The sequence below is a fragment of the Apus apus genome, chromosome 1 (genome assembly GCF_020740795.1).
Source record: "Apus apus isolate bApuApu2 chromosome 1, bApuApu2.pri.cur, whole genome shotgun sequence".
In the NCBI taxonomy this organism is placed as follows: Eukaryota; Metazoa; Chordata; class Aves; order Apodiformes; family Apodidae; genus Apus; species Apus apus.
In genome coordinates, this window is record NC_067282.1 from 140,661,713 (window position 1) to 140,681,999 (window position 20,287).

Genomic DNA, 20,287 nt, shown 5'->3' on the forward strand with positions numbered 1-20,287 from the left:
TCAAACATACCAGTGCACTCTGGAAAAGGTCCACATTTTTAAATGGAAAAAATAACAGCTATATTTAGAAGTGTCTCCTTTCTGCTCATGCTTATATAGTGAAAAGGTTCTTTGTGGCCTTTGTCCACTTTCAAGCTCCAGCCAGCCAGGTAATCCAGCACCTCCCAGAAGCATTTGCTTACCTGTGCCATGTTACCATGTCTCTCACACACATAATGTCAAGGACCATTTACAAAGACTACTCTGAGTCTGCTTTGTGCCACAGAGACACAGGGACTTGCAGGGATCAGCGTGGCTCTCTGAGTGCATCGCATCCCATACATTGCATAGGTTGGGCTTCATACATACATACATTTAACAACACAGACCTACAACAGCAAAGGCTCAGAAATTTAAAGAGAGATTTATATAACTAGTTCATAGGCTACTGAAAGCAAAAAGAACATCCTGCTGTGTAAGATGCCACTACTGTGCACAACAGATACAGCTTACATGCAACTGAAAACACATTTCATGTACTAGCCTCATTTGTTCTATTTCTTCTACTCTGGATCAAACCACAGCCTTGATCCTTCTATCTGTGAGAAAGCATTTCCACATTTTTAACCCTTTGACATCTGCCACAGCTACTGTACATCTTCAACTTCTGCTCCACCCAAGAAACTCTAGGATATGTCAGGTCTGTGAGCATATAACAAGGAAAGTTTTATTATTCTGTTCAGCTAGCTCACCTAATTGTTTGCGTTCTTACTATTTAGTCATACAAGGGAGTAAGCTTCAGTTCTCCCAACAGATTCAATTTAAATATATACCCTTCAGATTTTCACAAACTTGAGGCTAGCACAGCCTCATTTTCCTGCTGTATGCCTGCTAATTAGGCATAACGCTGTGTCTATTTATAGCTACTTTAAAAATGTATTTTTCTAACAGCTTATTCCTTACAGCGAAAATTAAGCTAGGCTGAGATTGGAGGAAAGATACCTCCATTTCCTCTGTTACAAAATACAATTCTGATTAGGATCATAAAGGAATTTAAAAGGAAATGAAACCAACATCAATGTATTCCATGCCCTCAAAACAAGAATTATTAAAGGAACTGCTAGGCATTCCTGAAACATCAAGCCACCACAAAACCAATACAAACAGGTCCTGTGTTATTCTACAAAATTTCCATTCTGGTTTGCTTGTGGACTCTATGTTTTGTAGCAATCAATGACAAAAACATCTTCTGGATGATGTTCTCAATCACAAGCTGATGAGGACCAAAATCCAGTAGCCACAGGGGCTGCCCAAATGTAGCAGCCATGAAGGCTAAATCATAAAACCCCAAATGTGGCTGATCCATCTACCCAAGGTTTGGATCGTCAAGGGGTGTGTACCAATAGCATACAGAGACACAGCAGGCAACTGACAAGCTCCATCCACCTCCTCCCTTGCCAGCTCAGTCACAATGACTGGTCTTATGCTTGCTTTTAATTTTCAACAACTGAAATGTGCTAGCTTAAGCCACCTTCTTGATAATCAGATCTCATGGTTGTTGAAACCAAAACACTACGGATCACAAGATGGCAAACTGAAGGCACACACAGACCAATTATAATTGCTGGAGCCATGGGCAGTAACTTGTCAAGCAATGTTATATAACTGCATCAAAAGTGCCCACACCCTTGGTTAGATGAGCAGTTTCTGAAGTAAGCAGAGAAACCTAGTTAGAGAAAACTATTTCTGGGACAAAGTACATAGGGAGAGGGAAAGAATATTTCTTGTTCCATTTTAAATTTCAGATTCAATTTTAGCACTCGATTTGTGATCAAATTTGCAAATAGTTATTTCATTCTTTCATTCTGAACCCATCAGAGCAAGAATTATTACAATAATGAATTTGAATGAGTAATAAAGATGAATCTGGGAACAGTAATTCTATTCATTGTAAAAGTATTATAAGGTAGTTCATTTACAGATTTGCATTTTGTTTTAAAAAGAAGCTTCATATCATTTGAGGCAACTGCTCCTGAAACAAGGTACACCGTCCTTATGTTTTCTGAAAAATGTAAATATTGTGAATATACTATTGATTTTTACTTTCATGATGTTTAGCACTTTTTTTACATACATTTTGATGCTGAGATGAGAGCACAGAAACAGTAGAGAAATACGATGAAAACATGTCTCAGAATCCATTATCAGACTGCTAAAACAGTTTTATTTTTACTGTTAAAAAATAAGACTGACCTAATACTTCAGTTAGGTAACTTCTGGGCAAATGATTCAAAAACTACATATTATGTCCACATCTACCATTCAGAGGGTGAAAATTATTTCATACTAACACACCAAGTGGTTTCTTTGTATTCTTGTTCCTCTCTGAAGTACGACTGTACCTAGTAAAAAACACTGTGGACATCAAAGAGATACAAGAGATACCAAAGTGAAAGCCACTTAATTGCTACCTTGTTCCATCCACTGGCATGAGCAGCTGTCTCTTGTGTGCGCTCTCGATATTCTTGATATGTCACCGGCCTGCAGAAGTTAAACCAACACTGAAAGTTATAAAAGGAAACAAAAGAATAAGAATAAAACAAAGTTCTCAGTTTCCAAAGAACAAAATGTTTTCATGTATATTACAGCAAATCAATTTCAAGAGCTAACAAGTCTCACATTTCAGGACATAAAACACCAGCACCAGACAGGATCAGGAAGGTATCACCTTCTCCCTGTTACCACAATTTCATACAACTCATTAAGTGAATTTTGTAATGATTTGATAGTCTACAACTTAAAGCACATCACATAAGTAGGTTCTCTGATATGCCACCAAAATTTCTAAGCTCTTGCATACAATTTTTTATAATCTAAGACTTTAAAGATAAAAAATTCCATTAAAAATTCACATGAGAGACAGAGGTCAATGAAGAGTAAAATTTTTTATAAACAACGTAGGCTATGAACCACCACAGGCTGCCTGACTGCATTAATGTTATGTTACAGTTAAAACCTTTATTTACAAGAAACAGCACTTCTGATTACTAAAAAAATCCCTTGTATTTCAGTAGATTTCCCCTGTTTTAGATAGATCACATCTCTTCTCTGAATTGGGATGATGATACTCCCTTCTTCCATACTCTTTCCTCCAAGGTTGGATAGTGTCTAGAGTAAGTAATGATAAAGACTTTCTGCCAAGTGACAGCAGAGGATGTGCTGCTTCAAAAGCAGGTGTTCTGAGCCAGATAACGACAAATGGCAAGTCCAGACTTTAGTTAAGGGGAAGCAGTGGTGACTGGTATGAGAACAGTATCAGAATGCATGTCTGCATTCTGAACTCCAAGAACCTGTCACGATCTAAGAGCCTGCTGTACCATAACTTGTTTATATGCACGTAAAAGTACAGGAAAATACAAGCAAAATAAGTATTACATCAAATAGCACTACTGTAATGCACATGGGTAAAAGAAGAGAGTGAAAGCACACTGGGGAAAACATAATTTGGGTTTAGAATTTTCAGTGCATTCTCTTAACTTCCTTGGTACATTAGTTCCTTTAAAACGCAAATCCAAACAAATCAGTGGGATGAGAAGAGCAACAACAGCTGCAGGAAGGATATTACCAAGAGATTAAACAGTAGCTCTAGTCTGCCTTATAAAAAGGCATGCGTGTCAACATATCACAGAATCACAGAAGGTCTGGGGTTGGAAGGGACCTCTGAAGATCATGGAGTCCAATCCCCCTGCCAGAGCAGGACCAAAAACTAGGGCGTATCGTTCAGAAAGGCACCCAGACAGGTCTTGAAAGTCTCCAGAGAAGGAGACTCCACAACCTTGCGGGCATTTCAGACTTTGTACGTATATATGTATGCATATTAAAAAATACTTATATATAATGCAAATATTTTTTCTCATAGAAAACAAATGAAGCCCAGAACATGAGGCTGCTAACAAGCTAGAACCACTTAATTTTCAAAGACCTCATCTCAGGAACTCTCCAAAAAGAATTTATCTAGAATGCACCAGTTATGACCCCTCAATGCCTGAGAGTCAGCCAATTATCTACAACCTTTAGGACATTTACACTTAAAATGCTGTTATTTCAATTTACCACTTCAGACACACAAAAAAGGATGAGTTGCAAGGCTCAGTGCTAATTTTCCAACTTGCTGCCAGTCTGTATTTTTAGGGTGTAGAGAGATATTTATCAAAACCTCAGCTATTTGGAAGATACTAAGCACAATTTTTTAAGGCCAAATAGAACAAATGCCTGTCTTGTAATGGCAGGTAAGCTTCTGCCATTTCTGAAGGAACATACTGGTGTATCTTTTGCCACATAAGGATAAACTTGTACTCCACATATGCTTTTCTGTGAGTAAATAATAGTTAACTCACACAATACTGAACTTAGTTTTTGACCCTATAGAAACTGCATATAGAAGCAGACAGTATGGAATGACTTCCAAATTTGTAATCTCCCAGAAGCCTGCCATAACAGCTGTTACCTTCATGAAGGTAAGAGATGCCTCTTCAATGCACATATGGAAGGCTTAAGCCAAATGCACTAGAAACTTTATATTAGGCACTGATACCTATTCTTCCAGCACCTTGTTGTTAAAACAGTTCATGAACAGCTTCACAAAGAGTAGTACTGGAGATTCTCAGTGTCCTTTGAGCCCTAGTATATAAACCAATGCACAAAACTCAGACTCAGTTATTTGCTAATGCTGCCTTCACAACTGCATTTATGTAACTGTCCCTAAAGCAGCACCTTCCAACTCCACTTCTCTACAAATACATTGGATGTCACTCAGAACAGCCTAAAGTAGTTCATGTGGATCCATTAAAATCAGGCTGGTAATCTATAATATATAAACAGAAACCCACAACCATTTTACCAATTTGCAAAAGATGTTAATCAGGATACAAGCATGCCAAGTACAATGTGCTATTTAAACAATTAAGCTTAAACTGGAAGGACAGCTCCTAAGGCACCAAGGTTAACCCAGGGGCCCACAGTTGCTTAAGATGCATCTTACTATCATCCTTTCAGGGAAATGCTACCTCCCATCTTGAGCCCAACTACCAAGAAACCTTCAGCTCCACTATTAACTACAATGTAAAAGAAGTTAATCTGGCTACAGCCAAGCGTTCATTAAGTGGGCAATAGCAGTTGGCAGCTGCTAGTTTCACCAGCTCAACTCAACTCAAACTAGTTGAATTAATCTCAGTTCAATGATAAAAGCTGAGTAAAATTTTATAACTTACATTACTGCAATGAGCAAACACTACAAAGAAGTATTTGCACATTACAACACAAAACAAAAAAATACCCTGATGAAGAAACATGGAGAAAAAACAAATGCAACACAAAATGTATTCCCATCTTTAGCATTTCAACAGCAGTTGTAACACTAAAGGAAACATCTTCCCTTTGAAAAAGCAAATGGCAACTCACTTGCTAAGCAAGCTCTGCAGTGCTTTGTGCAGATGTTCTTTCAATTCCTGGGACACTTTCTCCCCCAAATGAGCCAGGCAGTCTTCTATTGAGCTCTCTGGATTGGCAGGACTGAACACTGGGGAAGTGTGGCAGTCAAATCCTGTAGTGGTAAATGCTGCAAGAAAAAAAGTATACAAAATAAAATAAAATAGACATACATAAGAACAGAAATGGTCTCAGACTTCTTATCCCACCAGTTAACAGAGTGTACATAAGGGATGAAAAAATCACAACTCCATAGTCAAAGGATGCATGAACAAACTGTAGCTAAAAAAATATGGTCCAAATATATTCTTGAAGTACTAACAAGCCATAGATTAGTTTGAGCCACATTTCCCCTCCAGCTCTTATTTCACAACTGCATCCTAACTAGCAAATTAGCTGAATGTGCTAACTCTGAGGGAGCAGCAAGAGAGACTCTTTTCCATGGTAAAATCTGCCCACACACAGATGTATGTGCAGTGATACTAGAGTATAATTTTTTAAAATAATATTTTCTTCATATAACCTTATCCTCCTCTGTTTAAAATTTCTAAGGTCTATATGGATGAACATAAATAGATCTAGAGCCTTTCTACTTCTGACTTCCTATTTGCAACACAAATGAAAAACAAAGATAGTTTCCAAATCAGCCCTTGCTGGGAGTCCTGTAAAAGCCACATCTGTAGATCAAAGCATGTCACAAAAAATAAAGTGAGTAATCTGATGGTTTAAGTCCACACTCCCCTTAATGTTAGCTGCTGAGGAATGTTTTCACTTCTGTCATCAACTGGAGCAGCTTAAGGGCTGCTTACATTTCATTGTTTATAGTAGCCTACTAGAAGTCATTAAACTGTTTGCTTTGGCTAGACTCCACTGCTCCAAACAGTAACCCTTAACTATTTTACTCCATGTGACAATGTGTAGAAATCTTGTGGGGGAAGGAGGGTAAAGAGAATCAATGCATCCAAAAATCTCAACTAGAGTACCTGTTACAAATTAACCACCATTATAGTGCATAGATGTTATTGATAGATATGGGAAAATCTGAAGAGCACCTTCCAAGATTTCTTCATCAAGATGCTTTAGCTCCTCCTCGATTTCTATTTTAATCTTCTCCAAAGCCTCTTTCTCCGGAGCATGTTGTGCCATAAGCTGTTGTTGAGTCCCTAAAAGAAACCAGAGAAATTATTTAGACGTAGTATTTCAAATAGAGTAGATAATGGAACATTATATTGAAATGTTAATTATAAAGGAATTCAAAGTGAAAGTTCTATTTCAGACAGCAACATAAAAAGCATGATCCCTTAAGGGCACTTATTACACAAGTTTTACTACAAGAATCCAGAAACTCAAACTTCTGGGCCCATTCAAGACATAACAGGTGTTTTAAATATGAAGATATTTTAAAAAAAATAAAAATAACTGTAATGCCACAAACAGAACATATAACAGTGTTAGAAACAAACTAATTTTAAATTTAAGACCAAAATCAAACCAAGGCACCCAAAGAAGCAATCATTAAGGCAAACACACTCACCAAAACACAGTAGGCATAGGCATAAGCTTGGTTTTTAGTAAGAAAATATAAAATCAACATTGATGCCTACAAAATGTACAAAAAAACTCAGAGTAATTAGGTAATTACATCGATGAAGACTCCTGAAATGTATTAACTGCACATTATTTTGCTTTTCATGAGAAACCTACAGTCCACAATGATAACTTAAGATTGGGTTCACAAGTAACAATAGAGGCAGAGGACCCCAGAACTATCAGACATCTGTCAATTCTCATCTCCTAATCAAGTTATTCCGGAATTTTAAAAGGCTGCTTATCCCCAGAAGTACACATGCCTAGTCTGGGATACAAATGTGTGCTGACCCTTGATACTTGGTAACAAGAAGTTGTTTCAGCCATAACATTCAGGATTACACAGACTCTCAACCATCTTAATTATTATACTGTAGCAAAAGAGAGACACAAAACCACTCGTTTCCAAAAAAAGCAAAGTTATTTAAAACACTTGAACCTTTAAGGAACAGCCTACTGAATGTCAACCTTTCCAACGCAAGTAACTGCTGTATGGGAAGAGCACTAACAGAAAGACCAGATGTCTGGGACTGAGTTCCAGCTCTGAACTCTTTGCTATTTAGCTGCTTTTTCTTTGGGTTTACTCATCTTTATTTCTTCCATCAGCTTTCATGCACACCTTCAAAGCCCATTCTTAAAGCACACTATAAAAACTGTTCCATTAACTGCTGTCTTTTTTTCACCAAACATCACTGAATCAGTAGCCTCCCACTGAAATGTTCTTCTTCCTTTCTTTGCATTACTTAAAACGTCCTACTTAGAAATAAAAAGGATCTCTGTTGTATCTGCACAAATAGGAAAGTGCATTTTGTGTCAGCTTACTCCTGAAATAAACAAACAAATAAAACTGACCACAAAACTTCCATTTGCTAAGTAATTCCCCTTCCAGCCATTTTGTTCCCTAAGTTTTGGGTCAATTACCTGTCTTCATTAGCCCTGCACTCTGCTACTTGCAACATTATCATTGACCGGGTTACCCAAAACACATTTTCTTAGCTCTCTTAACTTCTGAGTATTCCTTGGAACTATTTTTTGGGACTTCATATTCTCTCGTGCCCATGATTTAAATATGATCTCTTGGCTGATCTTCTGATAACATTGCCCACATCCACTGTTTCTTTCTCATACACCCAAATACTGGTGACTCTCCAAACTACCCCACCCTTCCTTCACTTACACCAACTGCCTACAGCTCTACCTGGGCATCTAGACATGGTTCCTCTCTACAGACATTCTTCACTCAGTTGAAGAAAATAAAAAGTAAAAAGCATTTGTATCTGTAATGTTGGTATCATCTGGCTTCATTTCTTCCTCATCACATTTCACATCCAAATATTCAGGTAAGTCCTGCAACACCTAGTAAAGCTTTCTGGTATATTGGTCTTCATTCCTGTTCTGAAGACACTAAATAACAACTCAGTGGTCTTATGAACAACTGCCTATTATCTTCAATTCATTTCTAATTCTGCTTGAACTCACTTTAAGTGCTGTATCACCTTCCCCTTTCCTCCACATTATATCACTAGTTTTCATATCAGTGTGTGTGAAAACCAGAAAACTAACAACGCTAGTTAACACACACAAAGATGTAGTAGTACCGAGCATTTTCTGTATTTAAAACAACATTGGACAATAAGCTTGCCATGTTTCCTACATTTGAAGAGTAAGGTAAAAATCCGTAGAATCAACCTACTGAATGTTTGATAATGCTTAAAAAAAAAGCACTCATTAGATACCTGTGAGACAAAATATTTCTAAACCGATGTACAACTCAGTGCAAAATGTTTACACTTATTTATGTGAACACTTTAAAGGAACAACAGTCAGTCAGTTTAACTCAATTTTACTTAACCACAATTAGATCATCACCACCATGTTCAGAATAACTTTACTTAGCTTCTTAAATCCCTTCTCAGTCTCCCTTTGCTACTCTGAACAGTAAATTCCAGAGAGGAGCAAAACTGTTCCTCTTTTTAGTTAATGAACAGACACTCACTAATGCCTTGTCAGTCCCTTTAAGGTCACCTCTTTGAATGACCAAACCACTCCTTCACAGTCAAGTGCAACAAGTATATGCAAGTACAAACTCTTATTTTTAACCTGTGCTTCACCCTGTATATGGAAGGCATGAGGGTGTTCAGAAGAGCACCCGTTCTCACGGGACTAATGTGATGATGATCACACATGACAAGCTGTCATACTTGATAATAAGTCACCCGGAAAATGGAAGGAAGAGAAATTCCATTCCTGCCAGCATACAAAAGAGCTGTTTAGATAATCAGTGCTGCAGTCAATGGTTTCCATCTCGTAACACCCACAACTCTGCAGCAGCTGCTGATTCCAATAGCACCTGACTATTCAGTTGTGCCAAAACATCAAAAAACTACCCACCCCAGACCAGTGACTCTGCACGGTTTATTCCCCTAATTATCAATGGACTTCAGCTTTCTGTATCTCCTGTATGTTGAGACCACTACCAACAAAAAATTGTACCCAGTGCTGAAGAACAGTGTTATTCCATTAGCAAAGGTCCTAAGCGAGCAGTATCTTTTTATCCTTTAGACAACTTCCAAGTCAGTTCACAAATAAATAGAATAAAACAGTAAAAACAACTTCTAGTAGAGGAAAACATATTTGCATTGTTTCATAATGCAAATGCTCACACCAAAAATGGTGGCTGAAAGATCCACACACATTTGAGTGCTTTCCTGTGCTGAAAAAATGGGCCTGCCTATTACAGGCTTTTGGTAAACTGGTTCTGGAAGACCTCTTCCCAGCCCAAAGGCACAACTGAGAAGTGATAAAAATATATGAAAGCTCTTTACAAACATATTAATCTTTTTCTTTTAATGAAAAATATATCCATTACCGCAGCAAATTCCAGAACACAGACTGCCACACATAGATGTAGACCTTGATTTGAGAAACGTTTAAAAGAAGTTCTTTATAAACCATAAAAAGGCTTTCCTTGAAATAAACTAAAAATGTCCAAAATATGAAGAGCCAAAAGGAGACAAGACATTGCCAACTAGCAGTCTTTTTTTTTTTTTTTTTTTTTGACAGGAGTCTTAATTTAGTGGCAATTCACATTTCTGGAGGGACCACCTCTTTCTTCTCTAAGTCATATTCCAACATCTCTCTTTCCTTGCCTCAGTTCAGGATATAGCTCCCTCATTACCAAGAACTGGTTTGATCTGACCTACAACATGTACCTTTTCAGGCTGTGATTTTTCATCCAAAGTAGGTATGTTTTGCCCTGTGACAGTAAATGGAGTATGAAGAAAACCAAGATTCTGCAACAACCAGCCTAAGTGTCACCTGATGACAGAAAACCTTTCAACGACAGCAATACAACCTATGACAGTCAAAACGGTATAAAAGAGGTACTACTTTTGGGATGGCCACTAAGGAGCCTTGAGCTCATGTACAATGCATGAAACCTGACTATCTCTGCCTATCTGTACATGAATTTCCTATCTGAAGCACGTGAAAAAAAAAAACATAAAACCCACTTCTCCCAGTAACCTAGTTCAACGCTGCACAGCTCTAAGAAATGTGTGTGGGAAACCACTAAAATGCCTCGATCACTGCCTTCATACACTTCATACATCAATTCCAAAACAGGTAATAAATGGTCAAAAGAATACTGTGCACAATAATTGGATTAAAGTATTGTGGATAGCATGCACCTCAATGAAATTGTAAACGTGTCAAAACCTTGTTCACCTCTTGAGTAATACATGCCTTCATGTAATAGTGGCACTGATGATAAATCTTTCAGACACTATGTGAGCTAAGGGATTATTTAAGATTTCTCATTCTGTCAAGGAAAACACGGATAAACTACTTTCCTTCAGAATCTTCATTACAGCCACAGGCTCGAGGGTTAGGGTCAAACAATGGGGAAGCAGATTAAAAAACAGAAATACCTTAAAAGATACTCCTTGATGAAACACAAATAAGCATTTATAATACAAATATACTGAATCACAAAATCTAAGTACTTTGACTCACTTAAAAAGTAAGTAGTACTAACAACTGCTGCAGACTGGAAGCTTCTGTAACAAGTGTGAACTTCAAGGAATAAAATACAGAAATGTTTTCTAATACTTGGTATTTATTTTTTGTGTATGTAAGTACTAGATACTACAGAAGTTCTGAGAAAATACTAAAGCATCTCTCCACAATCTAATGAACAGATAACTGAGAGCTTCCACATATTTAAAGTAATTGTACTCATCTGTTGCCTCAAACCACATGAATTTGTGTAGATGGTATCTTACTGTGTGTGTTTTATCAGATTTATCCAAGGAATTTGTATTATTCACCTACCTGAAAACTTACCAAAGTAATAGAATTTACTGCTAATGGACTTTGCTTTAAATAAACTGAAGTAAGTCCTATTTAGAATCACTATTCTGCCAAAATTGTAATAGGAATAATCCCTCAAACTACTGCCCAGTTCAGTCTGCTGTATTTTCTTTTGGAGACACTGAAATACAATACAGAATACTACACTGAAATCAACTACTGAATACTATAGAGCTGTAATGTTAAAAGATTGGTTTGTCCAATAAAACTGTCTTTCCTCTAAGACCCTGGAATACTGCAGATGGATCCCTCTTCAGCCCCTACACTGAAGAGCAGCTATCTGAATACAACTTCCTAAGTAGGAATCAGATACTGACTTAGATTGGCTTTCTTTGATTGACGCCAGTCATTTTAGCCATTTGGTCATAAACACCAAATAAGAGATACAAAAGTAAATACAATGAGATAATTTTCTATGTAATTTGTCTGAGTTTTCTCCTCACTAAATAAAATCCCTCCAAAAATCATCAGTCTTGTAAAGCATATGTCTGCAAAAAAAAATGAGACATTTTAACAGGAAATCTAACAAACATCCTAAAGATTTACTTTTATCTGAGTTTTTGGAACAAAGAGACAAACATCAGAAAGAGAACTCTCTAGTATGAAATGCAGGAAAGCAGAGGTTTGGGGGACATGACCATAGGGTGAAAGAGAAGGGAATGGACAAAAGCATACAGCTTCTCCTGCCAGTTCTAGCAGAGTTAAAATAGCACTACTCCTGTTTGGAAAGATCCCTTTTTTCTTTGTTTTTTTGACCCATCAGATACCTTCTCTAGTTTAACTGGAGTGATGAAACTTCACTAAAATCTGTGAGACTGCTGTAGAAGGAGACCCAAGCGAGGTACAGAAATACAACCACACCTCGTGCTGTACACATGCAGAGGAAGGAGAGAAGATCCTCCAGTAAGTGATGGAAGGTGTCAGTAATGAGGCTCCTGCTCTGAACTGCCCTCTAGAGGAGCCCCTCACTCTCCCGTACTGAAGGAGATGAAAGTGTTACAAGGGCAAACTAAAAGTAGCCTTTCTGGATACCCACCTTACATTGCAATATGATACAGAGATCAGATAGAGTTAGGACTTACTTGGATCTAAGTAAAATATCTGAAGGGGAGGTACCATATACCGGAGTCAATGCCTCATATGAATGAAACATGTAAAATTAGTGTTCCACAGTTAAAACAGGAACAGGCAACAGCCACAATCACTGCTTCCACTGTGATCGATAAAAGGTCTGTCAGCATAATAACCAAATAAAGCAAAGTAAGATTAAGCGGCAGGTACTTTATATCAGAATGTTCTCAATTCATATATCCACAGAGAGTAGAAAAAATACTGACCAGCATTCTAAAGTACCACAAAAATCATTGATGAAAGGAACTTGGTATCAGTAAAGATATTATTACATCAATGGCTGTTGACAGTGGGTGAAAAACACACTGACAAGCACCATGTAGTGTCATAGTGTTGTTGTCTGTTATACGTCTTAGTTACCAGAAGTTTCCTCCCCGTTATGAGATTTTATACAATAACTATTCATTTCCATTTTCTGGCTTTCACATCTCTTTTGTTCTGACCAGGTTTCTCAGACCACACTTGTTACTGTAATACTCAGCTGCCTTCCAGCAGTGCATTGGGCAGTGCAGGCAATATCCATTATGGGCTGCTGCTGCTCTCCCTCTCTCCCTAGGGAAGAATATAGAGCATATAGACCTGAGTGCTTTGGTACAGTTCCCTGCAAGCAGGCAAAAGCACATTTTCCAACAAAGAGTTTTACGAAACAGCATGTTGCCACTAAGGTGCCTCTACTTTCAGGGATCTCAGGTGTAGTCAAACAGACACACCTTAAATATAGTAAGATTAATTCTATAAACGATATATAACGATCATATACTATACGTTTTAATGCCAAATTGAAAAAATATTTTGTGTCACAACTTTCATGGTATCTTTTCTTTCCAGGAATTTCTGACTTCATGACAGGTAAGTTCAGTAAATGACAGAATATGCATTACTACATTCTTGTTAAAAAGAAGATTCCGAGAACTGCCTTTGTATTTTTTTTATTATGCCTTTCATCACAGTAACTTCTGAATCATTTGAACTAGTAGTGACTGTAACATCATTAAGAAGTGACAAGCCACCAAAACAATCCTGACAAACAACACTGTTTAAGTACTTGCCACCACAAAATAAAGGACGTTTTACTACCTAAGTTTATGTAAAATACAATCTCTCAAACTTTTTGAATTTTGCCTGCGATTTACTTATTTCATCTCCTAGACGCATAAATCTGTTCTGGAAATTTATGATCCTATCTGACTTCATGAAGTCAGACCTTGACTTCCCAAAAACAAATACATATGGATGCAGCATAGGCCAGGTTAAGCCTGGCATCTCTGCACTACTACTGACTGACAACAACAGAGGTGTTAATGTAACAGGGCAAAGCTATTTAGCATACCAGATAGCTCCAGCCCTGCTCAGGGTTTATGCCAGTAAACACCATCTCACCCTCTGCATACTTCCACTTGCCTCCCAAAAAAAAAGCAAGGATGGGCTTAAATTCTCAAGATGGCTCAAGAAAGAGAATAATACAACCATTCCTCCTAACCTCAAGACAGCTACTAAAACTAATTATTTGCTTCATAAACACCAATCTGCCCTGGCATAGCTCCAATTACATTGTAAGCTCAATACAAACAGCTTTGTTTCCATCAGCATCGCTCCTCATTATTTTAAATTAATAAAATGAGAGATGCATTACACTAAACATCAGGCTAACATTCCGCATCCATGCACAAACAGCTGAAGAACCAATTGCAAACACAGCTGCCTACGTAAACAGGCACGGGTGAATATGCAAATATTACCTAGAGTTGAAGGAGGAGGATGCTCCTTTGGCTTCTCTTGTGATAAAAGTCCCAGGTAGCTGAGAACTACGTATTTTGTTTCATAGTGAAATCCTACAGGCACGGCAGTAGAGGACGCCATCGGGTTGGCTTGCAACGCGGCAGGGCTCTTACGGGGCACGAAGGGGTTTCTCTGGGTAACTGAGGAAGACTGTAAGGGAAGAACAGAGTGTTTTTGTTTGTGTGTTGGTTTGGTTTTTGTTTTTTTATAAGGCTGCAATAGGTCATGAACTCATACATAACAAGGAATTATGTAACAATCATGAAGCAATATCCAGGTTTTTGCCCTGATGTCCTATGCATTCTTATTTTAATAAGAACTGTGCAAAGTAAAAATCAACTGGCCCCTGGTCCAGCGCCCTGTCTGTTTGCTGCCAGAGGGGCATTTCTCACTCCTGCTTGGTGCATGTAATCTCAAAGCAAACTGAACACTTCCTCACCATGTGTCTGCCTCCTAATGCCTCCCGCCTTGACCACATGCAAAAATACACATGTATCCATGCAAAGAGGTTTTTAGGGATTCTGAAGATTTAACCACCATTTGAGGTAAAAAGACAGGTTCTGAGGAGTCTCTCTTCCTCTAAGCCTCCGGTAAGTATCTTCCCAATGCTTTGCTTTCTCAGATTCTCTGAGAAAGATTCCCTCTCATAATAAACGATGCTTTAAAATATTAATCTGAAAAAGCAACCTCAATTGCCTCAAATGCATTTTGCTGTTCCAACAGCAATAGAAGACATATGGTCACTGGAGGAAATTCCACATTCGCTGTAGGGATTGGAAGACCAGATGGTTGTGCGTCCTGGATTTCTCACCCAAACATTAATACTTATAAAACAAAATACTTAAAAAGCACCTAACAGCAACAGCTGGCCAAAGAACTCCCCTGTTCTGCTTTATTTGTTCTGTCACTTCTTTCAAACATGCAAACAAGAATTTTTGCCAGTAATGAAAAACTAAGGTAGACAGAAATTAAAAGCAACCATAAAGGACAAGAGGAGAAAAAATAATTTCACTAGTCAACATGGAGATGGAAATAAAAAACAGACAACAGAGTGGAAAGAAGTTTCAGATTAATCAATACCTGTTAGGTGTTTGTATTAGGGACAGTCTGGATAACTACTTCTGATGCACAGGCTACTTAATGAATCAAATAACAATATTTAGGGCTTTAAGATAAACTCTCAAAATTAAGTTCCCCATCACTTCAAAGAGTCATTTCTGAACAGGAGTAGTCCACTCTTGGCCAACAAATTGGACATCTAACTCAAAGGCATGCAAAAAAGTTGATGCTACAGAACAATTACTTAGGAGATACCAAAGGAGCTAAACAGTTTGCTAGTGTGAGAGAGCAGTTACATTTAGAAGAACTATTTAAACCAAGTTTAAAGCTTAAAGGAGCTCAAATGAGCGAAACTCTACACATGCAAGAGTTGGAACATCTCAAGAGCATTCCTGATTACACTAGAAATGCCTTGAGACTGAGAGAGGTTTGGTTCCCAAACCAAAGCACAATCTGCAAATGAAGCCTCATGATTAATAATCGCCATCATCACCAGAGCAAGCAAAATAAAAGCATTGATCTGTCTAGCTATGCAAGATGTTTGGACTAACTTCTAACCTTCCTCCTCCCTGGAAAGGAATTCAGGTTAACAGCAGTACAACTGGTTACTGAGGATAAACAGAACTGTAACCATGCTGTGGCATAGTTACTGTGTGAATAGGTAGCTTGGCAAAGAAAAAATTATCCATAAAACTAAAAGCTGCAAAGCAAAAAGAGTTGGTGTAAAATTGGCTAAGTGTTCTTTTGTTCATCTCTAGCAACTCTAGTTTGTGAAACTCATTCAGTATTGAAAACAGGAGAGGGCTCTACTGAAGACTAAACTCTGGAAGCTGTCTCTCATGCCATGCATTTCGAAATGCCTGAAATTCTTCAGCAGAAATAATCAGTTGAGTATTGCTGTGGCTTGCACTGAAGTAATGATTTATATAGGAAGGAAGCAATGTCAAAACTTTGGGCCAACACTCATCCCTTTTCCCTTGGAGCAGTAATCCTCCATTAACTTATGTTGCTTCTTCCATCCCAGAGTGCTTTACAGGCAATGTATCATGCTTCAGAAATGTGAGAAATTATAGCAGAGAATAAGCACAGCTTTTGCATGATACACAGTTACCCTTCAGCCACTTCCACAAACTGAGACTTTCACAGACCAGGGAGACTGGGAAAAAAAAGAACTGATCAGAAGACTTAAGGATCCTTTAACAATAGATCTGCTCTTCAGACCAGATCACGAGATGCCATCATGACATCACACATTCACACCACGCAGTGTGGAAGATGCCGTTCACTGAAACACAAAAGCTCCCTGGCACGTTTCAGTTCTGGTTGATGCAGCAGAGATCCACAGCCCTGAAACCAACGTGCTTCTCGCAGCGCCTACACAGTGAATGGGAGCCCTTCCAGACAACCTGAACCGATCTGTCCTGAAAGAATCAGCCTGATGGACAGTCCAGAGACATCCAGTCACTATGCCGCGGATCAAAGAACAAGTCTGAATGCATAACAAAGGTTCAAAACATAATTCCAAATGAATGCAGAAAATGAAAGAAAAAAAACAGTTGACCAAAGCAAGCATGAGACTCCATACTAGCACAGTGATCCACGTGCAACAGCGAGGTCTAATTCACAAAAATTCCAGCATGCTTAGCTCAGCATCTCTGGAGAGAGGAGAGGGGGGAAAAAAAAAAAGAGCAAGAATCAGACCACAGCTTATTTAAATAGTGGTTAATGTTTCCCTGGGAAAAGAATGAAGAAAAAAAAGCTTTGGATGAAAAAAAGTCATCACTTTGGTCGATATATTCCGAGAGGTAGTTTTATACTGAAATGAGAAAGGAGACTTAAGAACTTGAATGGAAGAAACATCTTCAGCTTAACATAGAAGAATGTTAAGACTGAAAATGCACTTCAGAATCACTGGTCGTCCTTGGAGAGAAGCCCACAGCATGGCAACTGAATTACTTACTTTGAATTGTGAATGACTGCTTTTATTTACAAAAAGAAACGAGAAATATTGAGTCAGATGCTACAAATATCTCAGAAAAGGCCATGTTTCAGGAACGAGTGGGATTAAAAATGGACACGCAGCTCGAGAGACCAGATCAGAGGAAGGAGAGCTTTCCACTACAGAAGCAAAACGGAAGAGAGTCCAAAAACTGTTAAATAGAATAAGTCAAAGGCTTGTATGGGAGATGTACTGGAGCAGAGGAAATAAGGCATTATACAAAAGCAAGGGGAATAGGGTTACTTCTGGTGTAACAGGTTCACTGCAAGAATACTGCCTCTTAAAAAGCTAACGAGATCAAAATTATTACTAATTACTCCCTAAAAAAAAGTACTCCTTTCCCACTTCCTGTACCCTTGGGGGAATAAAAGGCTACACCTGTTGAAGCTTACTTTGCTTGTTACTCCTCCAACCCTGCTGTTGCTTGTTTCATGTGGGCTGAGCTGCTCAGCTGACCTGAGAACAGGAGTTCCAGTCAGACTGACATTTCCTCGTGCAATCTGTCACACCCTAATCCACAGAAGAGTTATATGTTAGGTAACAGGCAAGCAAGCCTGCCAATGAATAGAGAGACTATAAATCCCCCAGTGATGAGGCTCTGCTACGTTTCAGTCCCTACCTGTAAACTCCTGCTGTGCATCAAGCTGCATTTACTGTCCATCATTCAAAAGCCAAAACGCAACAGCATGATGATACTGCCCATAAGAACAGCTCGCCAGCTGCCAACACGCTCCACTGCACCCTTATTTGCCTGTTGCAGCTCTGAGACTTGCCTTCTGCATTTAGAGCTGCAGTCCTACAAAGCATTTCGCTGCCTGTTTACAAACAAAACAACAGGTGATCAATATCGCTACTGATTTCTAAGGCACTCAAAACACAGGTACAGAAACAACAGCAGTCGGAGATTGCGTTCTTTTCTCGAATAACGCTGTCACCACGACCATCGCTAAGGCCACTTGAAAACAGTCAGTCTAGGGCTGGATGCAGCTCCCAGCTACAGCCCAGGTTACCAAGCCCCACTTACCAGCTACAAGCCTAATCATCCTAGACCACCACTCTGTCAGGATATCTCCCGCTGCTGGCGAGGAACTGCTTCAAAGCACGCGTGGTCTCAGTCAGCAAGCGTTCACCCAACCATGGACAGCATGATTTAGCAAGGCAACAAAACGGCAGCGCTGGAGTTCAAATCATTTTCAGGGCAGCCGTGCCACTGACACATTCACAGGATCGGGTCATCCTGCCGTACCAATCTCTGCAACAGGCAACCCCTCTCTGCTCGCCCTCACCTACAGCCTGACGTTTAGACGGTGCCCTTCATCCACGCAGACCCAGCTGAAGGAGCTGCAGGTCTACAAAACCACACCCCGTTATCAACAAGATGGAAACATTCAAGAACTTGGCAACTTCACCAGGAGGCTCGCGCGGGGATTTGGGACAGACCTGCGTGCGTGGACTCGTTTAACCCTGCAGCAGTTTGTTTCTGAACACGCTGCACGGTAGGCCTTTCCAAAGCACCCCATCACAGATCAAGCTGGAAGATAAATCGTTCAGAGCACTTCTCCAACAATGTAGGATGGCATGACGAAGAGACTGTTTTTAATCAACTGAGAAATACCGAGTTCAAACATGTTGGTGCTACTGGAGATGAATCAATATTGCACCCATTACTGATCCTCTAGTGGCACTTAATGGATAGAAATACTGGAAAACACCACAGTTGCTCATCCAGGCAGTGGTTTTAGTCGACCTCAGAGGGAAATGTAATTAAGTGAGCATACTAGGCAAATGGCTTAATTTTTATTTTAGGAAGAAAAACAAAAGCTACGTGAGTTAGCTACTGTCAAGCTTTTCAATCCTTTCCAGCTTCAAACCGCCTTACCGCAGTATTAAAGCCCAGTTTTCATTAACAAGCTTTCCTGCACTTCCCTGTTTAATTTGGGTTTGAAAGCGAACGTGGGGACAGGCCAGCAAGGCAGGGGAGCCCCGCGCTGCCTCCGAGCTCCAGCAGCGCCAGACGAAGGCAACGCCGGGGCAGGCCCGTGAGCCCCGCGGTTCCTACGGCGACGAGTGAGAGATCCGTACCCGGGCAGGACCGGCAGGGAGCGAAAAGCCGGGATGAGTCAGCCGGCGGGGCCCGGGCGGGCGCCACAGCCCGCGGCAGGTGCGGGCAGGTGCGGGCAGGGTGCGGGCTCTCCCTGCCGCCGGCTCTCCCTGCCGCCCTCCGGGCGCTGCCGGGGACGGAGGGGCCGCATCCCGCCGGAGAGGGCCGCGCTGAAGCCAGGGCCAGCAGCCCCGGGGGCTGCCCCGGGGGGCGAGGGACGCGCCGCGTCCTTCCCCGGCCGCCGAGGGGAGCGGCCCCGCCGCGCCCCGCCCCGCCCCGCGGGAAGTCCTGCGGCCCCCGGCCCCGCGGGGGCAGCGGTGGGAGGGGAGGGGAGGGGTGCGCGCTCCCGAGCTGCCCCCGCGGCCGCGCCGCCCTCGTGCCCGCGCCCTCCCGCCGCCCTCGCGCCCGGGAGAAGCGCGCGGGCACGGGCACAAACGCACGAAGGCACCAGCCGCCCCGCCCGCCCGTCCCCGCGCCCCTCCTCACCTGCGGGCGCCGCCGGGCGCGGCGGGAGGGTGGGACGGGGCCGGGGCCCCGGGCCGGGCCGGGCGGGGAGCGGCGGCGCCGCGGGCCGGTGCGGCGGGACGGGCCGGGCCGGGCCGGGCCGGGCCGGGCCGGGCCGGGAGGGAAGGGAAGGGGGGCGGCGGCGGGGGTCGTGGGCGCGCGCGCCCGCCAGGCGGTGCGAGCTCTGCCCTAATTTGCCGCCGCCGCCGCCGCCATGATGGAGGGGCGGGGAGGAGAGGGGCGGCGGGGGGGGGCCGGGGGACACGGCGTCACGGGCCGTGACGGGGCGG

At 41.0% G+C, this 20,287-nt stretch overlaps 1 protein-coding gene across 2 annotated transcripts in view; it reads right to left on the reverse strand.

The window, feature by feature from the left end:
• BCL2L13 (BCL2 like 13) overlaps nucleotides 1-20,112 on the reverse strand; it is a 41,841-nt gene extending 21,729 nt beyond the window's left edge. The window contains exons 1-6 of one of the 2 annotated variants that reach the window (XM_051608065.1): nucleotides 19,980-20,101; nucleotides 18,012-18,207; nucleotides 14,295-14,484; nucleotides 6,519-6,629; nucleotides 5,440-5,596; nucleotides 2,451-2,520 (exon numbers count right to left, since the gene is read on the reverse strand). In XM_051608065.1, the coding sequence (XP_051464025.1) occupies nucleotides 2,451-2,520; nucleotides 5,440-5,596; nucleotides 6,519-6,629; nucleotides 14,295-14,484; nucleotides 18,012-18,056 (573 nt within the window). In that variant the 5' untranslated portion in view covers nucleotides 18,057-18,207; nucleotides 19,980-20,101. Of the gene's footprint in view, nucleotides 1-2,450; nucleotides 2,521-5,439; nucleotides 5,597-6,518; nucleotides 6,630-14,294; nucleotides 14,485-18,011; nucleotides 18,208-19,979 lie in introns of both variants that reach the window. The other variant, XM_051608056.1, reaches the window with a different exon arrangement.
• Between the last annotated feature and the right edge of the window lie 175 nt (nucleotides 20,113-20,287).